This window comes from Helianthus annuus, chromosome 2, assembly GCF_002127325.2.
Source record: "Helianthus annuus cultivar XRQ/B chromosome 2, HanXRQr2.0-SUNRISE, whole genome shotgun sequence".
NCBI lineage: Eukaryota > Viridiplantae > Streptophyta > Magnoliopsida > Asterales > Asteraceae > Helianthus > Helianthus annuus.
Window position 1 is genome coordinate 147,557,710 of NC_035434.2, and position 13,333 is coordinate 147,571,042.

Here is a 13,333-nt window from a genome sequence, read left to right on the forward strand (position 1 = left end):
GGTGGTTTTGGCGAAGTTTCTTGAGCTAATGTACCAAGGCCCGTATCGAGATATCGACTCGGTATCATTAAAGTGGCGAAAAATGAACGGGTTCGTCAATAAGTTTTGCGAAGAATATAATAAAATATATTCAAGTGGGCGGCGTAGCGGCATGAGCGACGAGGATGTGTTTAAAAAGGCGTTGGAGATGTACAAGGCGAACAATAATAATACCTCGTTCGCACACGTTCGCGCGTGGGAAATTTTGCGAACGCACCAAAAATGGGCGCCGATTCCGAACGAGGTGGAGATGGCAAAGCGGCAAAGGACATCGGAATCCGGTAGTTATAGCGTCGGTGGATCGGACGCGAGGTGTCACATAAACTTAAACGATGACGCCGAGTTCGACGAAGAAGAATACGCCATACATGAAGCGGAGCGTCCCCCGAGCCGGGACAAATCAAAGAAGGAGCGGGCGAAGGAGAAAGAAAAGCAAAAGGTGGACCCGAAGATGGACGAGTTTATGACACAATTTAAAACGTACACCAAGGTCACGGCCCAAAAGAAAAGTCTCGTGTGGCGGGAGAAAAAAATCGATTGTCCGATGAAAAGATTCGGCTTAAGGAATGAGAAATATTAACGATGGATGTCGATAGTTATCCCGAGCCGAAACGTTCGACTTTGCTAAAACTACAAAACGACATCATCAAGAAGCATCAAAGTGGTTGTTTTTTTTAAGTTTATGTTTTTTTTAATTTATTAGGATTTTTTTTAGTTTATGGTTTTTTTTTAAGTTTATGTATTGTGTTTTAATATTAATGAAAATATTTTCTTAATTTATTTGTTAAATGTTTAAAATAGTGGAAGATTAAAAAAATATATATAAAAGTGGTGGGGTAGGATCATCTAGGACCATCCTCACATTTCCACTAGTTTTGTGGGATGGACCATCCTTGGAAGGACTATGATGTGACGCCTAGGTGGCGGATCATTAGAGAATGAGCACCATACCATGTAGCCTTACACCTTGTAAGTTAGACGTGTCAATCATCTATAAACAAAGTTGATCCAACGGTGGAGATGATAGCTTGAGATTAAAGCTAAAGAAACGAAGTTGTCCTCCCTATGGCATATAATTTGAAACGCACTACATATACATACAAACTCTTCATACGCCTTCTTCATCTCCATCATTCTCCATCATCAACCTTTACAAATGGTATGTAACCAATCATCATCATCATCTTTTTTTCTGTTGTTCGTCAGAAAAAGAGATGATGATGATGATTGGTTACATACCAAAAAAGCAAAAAACTTCTTGGTGAAATATCCACGCAAAGTGAAAAGAATTTGATTTTCAAATTCTCTCATCTCTCTTTGAACATCCGGCAACATATTCCGGCAGGCACGTATCTTTAAATTTCAAAAAACTTCCACCCATCCCCATTACGATTTCTTCTAATTGCATTTTCAAGTTTTCATATATTAAGCTTGCCGGAAGGCAAAGCTTCAAGTTTGTCGTGCTTGCTGGAATATGAGAGTTGTTAAGGTTGTGAAAAGGAAAAAAATTATACTTCTGTTTAATGGAACCGGTCCGACCTTTCACCGGTTTCCGGCCAAACCGTCGGCCGTCGGCCAAACCACCGGCCAAAAGGTTTGTTGGGGTGAACCGGCCCGGCGTAAGCAGCGGCTCCTGGCCCGACAGGTCGGGCCAGCCGGTCCGGTCCGGGTCTGAGAACATTACTCATTATACTAGTCCATCGTTTATGGTCTGGCCTATACATAAACTATTGTTACCCAAATTCAATCAAATTCATTGAACAATGGAACTAAATTAATGAAAAAAACTAACTGATAAAAATAAAAGAAAACTATAATTAAATTACATTACATTGCATGTTTATTTAAACACGATGGGAAGGAACACTGTCAGGCAGCTACCTGATACTTTTTCACTGTCTCGAACAAATTACGATTTTACCCTAAGTTTAGATTACGATTTTGCCCCCAGTTCAAAATTACAGTCTTGCCATCGTTGTAGCTTATAACAAATTACAATTTTACCCCAGATTTTGCCTCCAGCTCAAAATTACTGTCTTACCATCATTGTAGCTTTTGACAAATTACGACCCCCTAGTTCAAAATTGTAGTTTTTCATCGTTTTAGTTTTTTAGCAAACCTATGGTAGTGTTTTGTTTTAGTTAGTTGAATCAATGTAATTTTTATTCGTGCCAAACTGTTATCTAGCACTTGTTGCTCTTGACATATTATAGCTTTGACCCCAACTCAAAATTACAGTTTTATGACTTTTATCATCGGTTTAGTTTTTTTTAACAAACCTATGATGTAATAACATTTTGTTTAACACTCTAGTAAAGTTATATGGCCGGAGGGTGTGGGGGCGCCACCCCCGCCATCGCCGAGACCCGCGTACGGGTGAGCTTGGATATTATCCAATGCCACCAACCACCCCTACTTCTCCTGATCCAACCTCTCAACCGATGCCCCCATTTTTCGGGTATTATTCTCAACCCCCATTTTTTCCCTCAAACATGCCCCAAAACATACCCGAAACTCAAAACACAACCCAAACTGAATCTGTTCCCGAAACACAAGTCGAAACCTCTTCAAAAAAAAGAAGTCATAAAAAGAAGGATGAGACCGAAAAATGTACTCCTAATAAGGTCGAATATTAGTCGCCTAAGGAAGAGTTCGAGTGGGCAAAAGCATGGCTCGACGTATCGGAGGACGAGATTGTTGGTAAATTTTACATACTTTTATAAACATATAGTTTTATAAATTTAATTTGTAATTCAAACTTATGCTTTTGTAAATAATTTTTTTTATAGGAAACGACCAAGACATAAAGGTATTTTGGGGTCGTATACGTGAAAAGTTTTTCGCCGCAATGGGTCATGGCGACTATCGAACAACCGATTCTTTTTCGGGAAAGTGGGGTGCTATGAGAACGAAGGTTAACAATTTCAACAACATATATACTAATCTCGTCAACAGTAGTCGAAGAAAAAGTGGTGCGAGCGACGTCGATATCATGACACAAGCCCACAGTGATTATAGAATGTACCATGGGCATATGTTTACGTTGGTAACCACATGGGAGCTTCTTTGCAAATCTCCAAAGTGGCATCTTGTACCACCGTTCGACCCAACCTGCCCTAGATCCAAACGGTCCAAATCGACATCCACCACCGAACCATCTGGGTCCGATGCTCATACAGTAATTAATCTAAACGACGATGCTGACGAGTTTGAAGAACCAGAAGAGCTGCCTCGTCCAACTAGTAGGGATAAAAGTAAGGCCAAGGCACGTGGAAAGTCTATTACATCAGATGGCCCGTTAAAGATGAGCGAGTTCGAGGCAAGTCTTAACAAAATAATCTCCATTAGGGAAAAAGACCAACAAATGAGAATGGAGAGACAAATCCAAAAAGACATGGACTTTCTCGCAAAGGATGTGTCACATCTACCAGAAGATGATCGAGTCATTTTGAGGCTTGTAAGGCACAAATTCGGGCCAAATATATGTAGTTTTTATTTTTCTAGTATGTTGTGTTTTTTTTTAGTATGTTGTCTTTTTTTTTCTAGTATCTTATGTTTTTTTAATGAAATTATGTTTTTTTTTTAATTTTCTAGTTATTAAAATTGCCATTTAATTTAAAAAAATAAATCTATACTATATAATAAAAGAAACCACTTTTGGGACACTTGTCATCATATTAGAGCACATCTTATAGATAATTATTATTTTAATTTAATTTTTTCTAATTAATTATAGATAACCCTTCTATTAAATAATATTTAGTTTAATATCTTATGGATAATTATTATTTAGTTTAATCTTCTTCCATTAAATGTTAGGGGCCAAAAAGGTTAAAAAAAGACGTTAGGGGCCAAAAAGGTTAGAAAAAAAGACGTTGGGGGCTTAAATGTTCAAAAATTCTTTAGAGAAAATTACGATTTTGGCCCCTGTAGTTATATCACTTTTACCCTTTTAGCCCAAAAAAGAATTTTTTAACATCTGAGCCCCCAACGTCTTCTTTTCTAACCCTTTTGGCCCCTCACTAACCCCATCCATTAAATGTTAGAGGCCAAAAGGGTTAAAAAAAAGACGTTAGAGGCAAAAAAGGTTAGAAAAAAAGACGTTAGGGGCTTAGATGTTAAAAAATTCTTTTTTGTGCTAAAAGGGTAAAAGTGATATAACCAAGGGGCCAAAATCGTAATTTTATTATTTGATGTGTAAAATTAGATTTATTCAATTCGTACAATAGAGGAGGTTTTTCAAGAACATATATTTTTTATTATTTAGTACAGAAAAATACATTTATTCAAACCGTGTAATACACATATTTTTAAAAATGTAATTTTTTTATTATTTGGTATATAAAATTACGTTTATTCAACCCGTGTAATAAATGGGGTTTTTTAAAGATGTATTATTTTATTATTTGGTAAACAATATTACATTTATTCAACTCATTTAATACACGTGGTTTTAAAAGATATAACTTTTTTATTTTGTATATAAAATTACATTTATTCAACCTGTACAATATTATTCTTATATATATAACTTTTTATTATTTAACATATAAAATTATATTTATTCAACTTGTGCAATAAAGAAGGTTTTTAAAGATATACTGTTTTATTATTTAGTATATAAAATTATTTATTTAACCCGTGTAATACACGGGGTTATAACCTAGTATTTAAATAAATAAATAATTAAGTAATCATGACGTAGGCTCCATCCATGCCTGCAAATTAAAGGGGAGCATGATAAAACCCCCATGCTGACATGGCGCTAAAGTGGATCCTAGTAGCCCTGATAAAGCCCCAAGAGGGCTCTACACCCCGCCTAAATGTTACACCTTGTACGTTACACGTGTGAATCGTCTCTAAACAAAGTTGATCCAACGGTGGAGATGATAGCTTGAGATTAAAGCTAAAGAAACTAAGTTGTCCTCCCTAGGGCATATAATTTGAAACCCACTATATATACATACAAGCTCTACATACGCCTTCTTCATCTCCATCACTCTCCGTCATCAACCTTTACAAATGGTATGTAACCAATCATCATCATCTCTGTGTCTGTTTTTCGATGCTTTTCGTATTTAATCTTGTCTTTGATTTGTTGTTTTAGGCGCTTCCGAACCAGCAAACCGTTGATTACCCCAGCTTCAAACTTGTTATTGTTGGCGATGGTGGAACTGGTAAGTGTTTTGAATCTGTTGCTTAAATATTATTATTTTGAAATTTTATGATTATTCATCTCTGTGTTTTTGATTGTTTGTTACTTTTGGATAATTAATATTTGATACATGGTTTTAGGTTTAGGGTTTATGTTCATGTTGATTGGATAATTACTGTTTGATACATGATTTTAGGTTTAGGGTTTATGTTCATGTTGATAGAATAAATACTTGTTTAACCTTAATTATTGTTTAGCTTGTTTGATTGATGTACTGTTTGTTTAACCCTGTTTAAAAATTTGAATAGATATTTCTTGCAAAAAAAAATATTTAATAAGATTAAACTGGCTGTCACGTTTATAACTTGATTACAATCCGTATTCGGGTTATACGATCCGGTTATAACTTTGACATAAATAAATACATTGATCGTGTTCGGGTTCAATAATTTAACCTTTCTAGTCTCACATGATTGCCATCCTTAAATTTAGGTTTAGTTTGTCTCTAAAAGTTTACTAAAGTTATTACTATTTTGCTATTTTTTTCAAAAAAGATTTTGTTGTGCTTGCTTTAGGAAGGTTTTTCATTAGTATATGATTAATAACCCTGAGCTTGTATGTCAAGTTTTTCTGTTTTGGCTCTTTATTAAAGCGTATTCTTCCGTTTTACAATAAAATCAAATATGTTTGGTGTCCGTTTTACGTTTACCTTTTGAAATAATTGATTCTAAGCTTGAAATAAAGAAGAATATTTGTGCTTTAGTATGTTTGAAAGTTCAAATTCTACTAAGTTTTTGGTTTTTTATTTTTATAGTAAGCCTTGAAAAAAACAAAATATAGTTTACGGTTTGTAAGTTTACGGTGTGTTTAAGATTTGTGATTTTAAATGTTTTTGGTGTTCTGGTTCTGTAGGCAAAACTACGTTTGTGAAGAGACATTTGACGGGAGAATTCGAGAAGAAATACGAACGTAAGAATTTGTATAAGTTTGTTATTTCCTTGAGTTTACGCAACAGTTTATCGTCTGGTTATCTACATGAATGTTGATAAATTGAATGTTTATTATCCGTGGCTAGCAACTATTGGTGTGGAGGTTCATCCTTTGGATTTCTTCACCAACTGCGGTAAGATTCGGTTTTACTGCTGGGACACAGCTGGGCAAGAGAAGTTCGGTGGCCTTAGAGATGGATATTAGTAAGTTCCGTCGTAAACTCGTACTATTTTCGATGCCATTTTTTACGTATCTTTCTAGATACTAAACAATTCGAATCATTTGCAGCATTCACGGCCAATGTGCGATCATTATGTTCGACGTTACTGCCAGATTGACGTACAAGAATGTTCCCACGTGGCACCGTGATCTTTGCAGGTTTGTGTTCGTTAAAGATTCTTGTTTAGTGTTATTGTTGAAGGATATTTTACCATTTTAGACGGTTAACCATTTGGTAAATCTTGATAGGGTGTGTGAGAACATCCCGATTGTGCTATGTGGAAACAAGGTTGATGTTAAGAACCGTCAAGTGAAAGCAAAACAAGTTACTTTTCACCGAAAGAAAAACTTGCAGTATTATGAAATTTCGGCTAAGAGTAACTACAACTTTGAGAAGCCATTTCTCTACCTTGCTAGGAAACTTGCCGGGTAACTATTAATTGCGTTCTAGACTCTTTTAACTTTCCGTTATATGTTAATACATGTGATTTTGATGTGATTTTTTGTCGGTTATTAGGGATGCAAACTTGCACTTTGTCGAGTCTCCTGCACTTGCTCCACCAGAAGTTCAAATCGACATGGTTGCTCAACAACAGTAAGTTTTGCTTTTGATTGTATTCCGTTATGTGTATGTTACTTGTTTTTATGATTCATTGTTGTGTGTTTTGCAGGCATGAAAAGGAACTTGCGGATGCTGTAAACCAGCCTCTTCCGGATGACGATGATGACGCTTTTGAATAGAGAAACGATGGTTGATCATATTTTTCTTCGACGATGAAGTCGGTGTTAAATTTGGTTTTTTGTTTAATATTCAAGGGTTGTTTGAGAGAAAGATGTTCTTTTCTTCAGAATATGAGAATTTATGGACATGTCCCAAATTTATGAGCACTTGATGTTTTTACTATATACATTTGTATATTTTTGTTGAAGTGTTGGTTGCGTTTGAATTGATGATTTGGTTCTGCCTGGTCTTAAGATTGAAATAGTGGACAAGAACGTCCTTGGGATTTTGAATATTCTCAACTGACTTATTTTTTTCCCACGTTCAAAATGATATGTTCACAAATTAAAAAAAAAAGTTTTTGAAATCCGCCTTTTATAAGACTAGTGGGTATGGGGAGGCTCATCATGAGGATGGGTTGCCACGTAGACGTCACATCACCATCCTATGGAGGATGGGCCTCCTCTGCTTTTGAGGGAGGTGGATGATGGGGCTACCCCATATAATTTTTTTTATTATTTAATTTATTTATTTGTTTAACTTTTATTGTTTAATGTCTAATTTTTATTGTTAAACTTTTTTATTTGTTTTACTTTTTTATTTGTTTAACTTTATAAAAACAAATCAAAATTTAAAAAGACATAAAATCCATTACATAACATAAATAAAAATTACGTAACCTAAAAAAAAATTACACCACCTAAAATTTATAAAAAAAGACAACATTTAAAAATTAAAAAAAACTACACTACTCGTCTTCGTCTTCGTCACCGTCCACGTTGTTTGCGTTGTTCCATATATGTTCTACCAAATCCTGTGAAGGTTTGCATGCGTGTAGTCGTTGGTTAGCGCGAACGAGTTTAAATCCTGTTGCGTCGGCTCTACCAGGACAGTATTCCCGTAAGATGCATTCTCATCATACTCACAAATCGCCCGACCTTCGTCTTCAATAATCATGTTATGGAGCAAAAGGCAAGCGTACATACAAAGGCGCAACCTCTTCGGTGTGAATGCACGTGCCGGTTGTTGAATGATGACCCATTTTTTTAGAACACCAAAACAACGTTCGATGTCTTTTCTTGCAGCTTCTTGACGCTTGGCGATTTTTTTCCTTTTTTGGTCCTCGGGAAATGGAATAGTCTTGACAATTGTAGACCAAGACGGATATATTCCGTCAGCAAGATAATACCTGCGTCTATACTCAACCCCAGAAACTATAAAACGGGTGTCCGGACCGGTGCCATTAACGACATCGCTAAAGATAGCCGATTGGTATAGCATGTTGAGGTCGTTGAGTGAACCTGGGAGACCAAAGAAAGAATGTCAGATCCACAAATCTTGTGACGCCACGGCCTCAAGTATTAAGGTTAGATGGCCGTGATCACCTCGCGTGTATTGGCCGCGCCACGTAGTCGGGCAGTTATGCCACGCCCAATGCATACAATCAATGCTACCAAGCATTCCCGGAAACCCGTGCCGTGCTTCATGAGCTTGGTACAACTGTTGAACATCATACGCGTTTGGTTTCCGCAAATATTCTTTGCTATACAGTTTCACCACATTATGGCAAAACCAATACAAACATTCCCGCGTAGTTCTTGCCGACATCTGTAAGTACTCGTCCAAAGCGTCGGCCACTGTCCCGTACGCCAGTTGGCGAATGGCCGCAGTACACTTTTGTAACATGGTGAACCCTTCATAATTCCAAGCATCGGGTCGTTGCGTGAAAAACGGGTCTACCCCCGCCAAATCATCAGCAATCCGTGTGAATAACCGGCGACTCATTCGGAACCTTCGTCTGAAAATGTCGGCGTTGTAAAGGGGTGCATCCGAAAAATAATCGTTCACCAATTTCTCATGCGCTCCTTCGCTGTCTCTGTTAACCCGTATTCGTCTGGTAATAACGCTTTTAGACGAGACGTCTTCCTCTTCCTCTTCCTCCTCCATAAGAATCTGCGCCGCCTTTACCACAACGTTTGCGAAAAACATCTCCTCTTCGTCCGAAGAACTCGAGGACCACCAAGAATTAGATGCCATTGTGGATGAAAAGATATTTTTTTTATAAAATAGTGGTATAAAAGTGAGAGTGTTTTGGGTTGAAAGTGGGAAGAAAGTGATGAAAAATGGTATAAAATGGGATGGTTTTAAAGAAAAAAGGAATTTTTTTTATTAAATACATATAGCCGTTCAACGGCTATATATTCAAAATCATGGCCCGTCTTCAACGGCTTGGGCACGCCGGGTTTAACATGCTGGGCCGAGGGGGGCGGTGTGGGGGACCGACACCGAGCTTCGTCGGACCTAAGCCGGCCCCCATACCCCTTGTCTAATTAAAAAAATTAAAACAAACTTTATAAGTCACTATCATCACAATTTCACAGACTCCACCACCATCTTAAGCCATTTAATCACAATTTCACACTCCATCTTAAGCCATTTAGGGGGTGTTTGGGTTAGCTTGGGCAACTAATTGACTTTATTGAGTGTTTGAGTTAGTTTATTTTGAAGGGTTTTCTATAGAAGTCATTTTTGAGAAGTGAATTATGACTTATATAAGTTAAATTTTTTAAAAAGAATCCCAAACACCCACTTAATATATTCACAACTCGAGGACCTCATTTCTTTTTCAATTGATATTCAATTTATCTATAAATAAAGAAATGATATATTCACAACTCGAGGACTTCATTTCTTTTTCAATTAATATTCAATTTAGGGTAAATTACACTTTTCGTTCTTTATTTCTTTATGTTTATATCGAATTGCAACGGATAATCTTTAACTTCCATAATTACAGTCACAATCCTTTATTTGCAAAACCCGTTACACTCTACGTCCTTAAGTACTAACCAGATTAAAAATTTAAGTTTATTCACTTAAGGGTATTTTGGTCAATTCATGTTTTTATCTAAATGTTTAATAAAAAAACCAAAAAAATTGCATATACACTTATCTTCCCAAATTTCCTAAGTCTAAAACCTTAACCACCACATCTTGCCACCGCCACCTCATCCTGCCGCCACCACCACCACCTCATCCTGCCGTCACACCCACCGCCCCTAACCCTTTGCAGATCTGTAACCCAATTTTTCATATAAACAAAAATATATATGCTTATCCCAAATCACTTCAGCCCAAAAATATATAAAACTTACTCTGTTTAATATTCTTTATGATCCAAACTTTTATTCATATATACAAATTGTTACATTCATATATATGCGTATCCCAAATCACTTCAGCCTATACACATTCTTTCAAAATAACCATAAGACAGAATTAATGGCTCTGCTTGTTACAATTCAATGAAAAAAAGTCTTGCATGTTCACACAACGAAGTACCACCGCTTGTCAATCACATTTCAAAATAACCATAGCCTAAAGTCTTTCTTCTAAATCTTGATAGTTACTAAAGAAGCATCACCGACGTCGTTCAAATACGATATGGTCACCGTCATCGTCTTATTGCACCGCCACCGTTCATATATGACCGGAGAAAAAAGCAGATCTGAAAGCTTTGAAGTCCACTCAACCATACATCTAAAAGCTTCAAAAAATGATACAGTTCTGAAAGCTAATGGTATGATGGTGGTTATTTGAGATGGCGACACGGATCTAGGGTTTCTCAGTCGGAACACCGCACCGCCACCACCTTCATTCTTCATAGATTTGTTGGCCTGAGAGAGAGAGAGAGAGAGAGGGGGGGGGGGAAGAGATAGAGAAACAGAGAGAAGATGTAGATGGTTCCAGATTTCGTGGTTATTTCGATGGCCGGCGGTTACAGGCGACGGTGGTAGCAAGGCTGTGGTGGTGATCTGTTACAGAGAGTGTGTTAAAAAAGATAAACGAGAGTAAAAAGAGGGGTTTACAAGGGAGAAAAATCAACGGGGGTAAAGGACATAAATGCCCTCACATGAGGTGCACGTGACATAACTTAACCTTTAAAATTAACCAGGTTAGTGCTAAAGGACATATGGTGTAATGGGCAAAAGTGTAATTTACCCTTTAATTTATCTATAACTAAAAGAAAAAAACTGTAAAGTAGTTTATGTTTATTTTTAACTAGATGGTTGCCATAGACCGCGCGTTGTGGTGACTACGTCTTAGTTATTTATAGCTGGTGATATGTTATTGTTGGAATTTTCGTGTAACTTTTAGAAAATAATTTTGGTCAATTTGTCAAACAAACTGAACGCAGCGGAAAACATGTACACGAGGTTCGGTTCTAAACCGTTTCCACCAGTGATCTCTTTACAATCAAAATAGGTTATAATAAAATTGAAGAATCGTGACATCCAAGAAAGACACCTTGGTTCAACGAACGATCTCGCTAGATAATCATTGACCACGAAATCATATTTGTTCGTTTGAAACGATTTCAAACGAAACCTTAATCTAAAGAAAATAAAGTTCGAAACTTTACTTACCTTTTTGCGTAACGAAGAAACAAAAGATATACTTGTAGTATACGTCCTTTGAGAATATTGCAATACTTCTTATTGCGTCTGAGTATTCCACTTCCTTTCTTGACGATGGTAATAATCATCATCAACCGGTTGTCAAAGGAATGGAGAGATGTATATGGTTACTCATCCCTTTTTGAATGGAAAGTTGTTATCATAATATTATGAGATAAAAGATAAGTCCCTTTCAAAAATATATATCTTAATTCCTCCATTGGATTTAATTGAAGTCACCGATTAAAATACTATGCAACATTATAATTGAATTCAAACATAATGCTATTTTATTAATTATCTCATAATTAACTATATATATATATATATATAATATATATAATTTATTATAATTAACAAATTAATTATAATATAAATTATTAAATCCTTCTCTCCGTAATTATTCCAAATAATTACCTATTTCTTCTTTCACGCTTATTATTTCGTGATCCGGTGATTAACGATTAAAACACCGTTAAATGTTCGTTGCCCAAAGTGTAACTCTTTGTGTCGTACCTTGACGGCAACATTTAATTATAATCGACAATTGAACATTATATCCAACAATCTCCCACTTGGTCGATTGGCCGATTAAGTTTCAATGTAGACAATAGTGGGTGCCTAGCTGCATCATATTGCCCCCGGCAAGGTATGACATATTTATGTCAACTAATTCTTTGCACTAATCAAACCTTTGGTTTTGCAAATACTATAGCCCTGATTATCGACTCATTTATCCCTCTATATTGAACACTTGTTGAACATGAGACATGGATCCAATTCATTCTCATATATTATTCAACCATTTCTAATTTCGTACCTGATTTGAAGTGGTTTATCCAACTACTACTAGTTCGAGCGTGGCCACGCGTTTAACACCAGTTCAAAACAACGAAAGGCGCCAGAGTGTTCCTCTCCTAAGTATAGAAGCATAGATCCCTTTGGCTACAAACAACTCCCACTAAACTTCAGATCATTCCCAAAACTATCCTTATTACTGCCAGTTACGTACAGCGTTAGATAGAATCAAAGAGCAACCATTCATTTAAGTTAGTTCTAGTATGTACCGCAGGTCTAAGGATACAATGATCGTACCTATTCAAAATGTCTTATGACTAAGATCCATGAAGATCATTTTGAAACGAGTTACGCCCAATATGATTCAACTAATCATATCAGTGAATATGGTTCTCAACACTTTGAGTATCCATTATATGGATCAACCATCTAATTCACAATAGTCTTTTACCAGATTGGTTCTCACGAATCTGATAGACTACGGACATTTTAGAATACAATATTCAAAGATATTTAACGTACTAATATTTGAACACAGATATAATAGTTTAAAAGACATTCAACCATTAAATTCAAATAAACATAAAATACTGTTTACAGTTCAAAATGCACCAAATTACTAAATTACAAAATCAGACCCACTGTCTAGCATATCTAAGACCTATACAATCAGCATGCTTCTCGTGTCTCAATTGAGGTATAGGCTTAGTAAACGGGTCCGCTAGATTCTGATCAGTATCAATTTTCTCTACTACAATGTCTCCTCTTTCCAAAACTTCCCGTATGTAGTGGAATTTTCTGAGAATATGCTTCGTGCTGTGATGCGACCTTGGTTCCTTTGCCTGAGCAATTGCACCTGTATTGTCGCAAAATATCTCGATAGGCTTCTGTATGCTTGGTATAACTCCGAGATCAGCAATGAACTTTTTCATCCAAACAGCCTCCTTAGCAGCT

At 36.4% G+C, this 13,333-nt stretch overlaps 2 protein-coding genes across 3 annotated transcripts; one reads left to right on the plus strand and one right to left on the minus strand.

Moving 5' to 3' along the window:
* Positions 1-1,136: 1,136 nt before the first annotated feature.
* Positions 1,137-7,354, plus strand: LOC110923896 (GTP-binding nuclear protein Ran-3). 2 transcript variants are annotated; one of them, XM_022167955.2, is made up of 8 exons: positions 1,137-1,198; positions 5,147-5,216; positions 6,107-6,163; positions 6,270-6,387; positions 6,473-6,562; positions 6,653-6,832; positions 6,921-6,998; positions 7,075-7,354. In XM_022167955.2, the coding sequence occupies exons 1-8, from the start codon at positions 1,196-1,198 to the stop codon at positions 7,142-7,144; spliced, it is 666 nt and encodes a 221-aa protein (XP_022023647.1). In that variant the 5' UTR covers positions 1,137-1,195; the 3' UTR covers positions 7,145-7,354. The 2 variants fall into 2 exon arrangements, with proteins under 2 accessions (XP_022023647.1, XP_022023642.1); XM_022167950.2 differs by lacking the exon at positions 1,137-1,198 and adding an exon at positions 4,944-5,064.
* Positions 7,355-7,928: 574 nt separating this feature from the next.
* On the minus strand, positions 7,929-9,161 carry LOC110897784. The gene is made up of 2 exons (XM_022144517.1): positions 8,567-9,161; positions 7,929-8,425 (listed from the first exon to the last, which is right to left on the minus strand). Exons 1-2 carry the CDS (start codon positions 9,159-9,161, stop codon positions 7,929-7,931), a joined length of 1,092 nt encoding a protein of 363 aa, XP_022000209.1.
* Between the last annotated feature and the right edge of the window lie 4,172 nt (positions 9,162-13,333).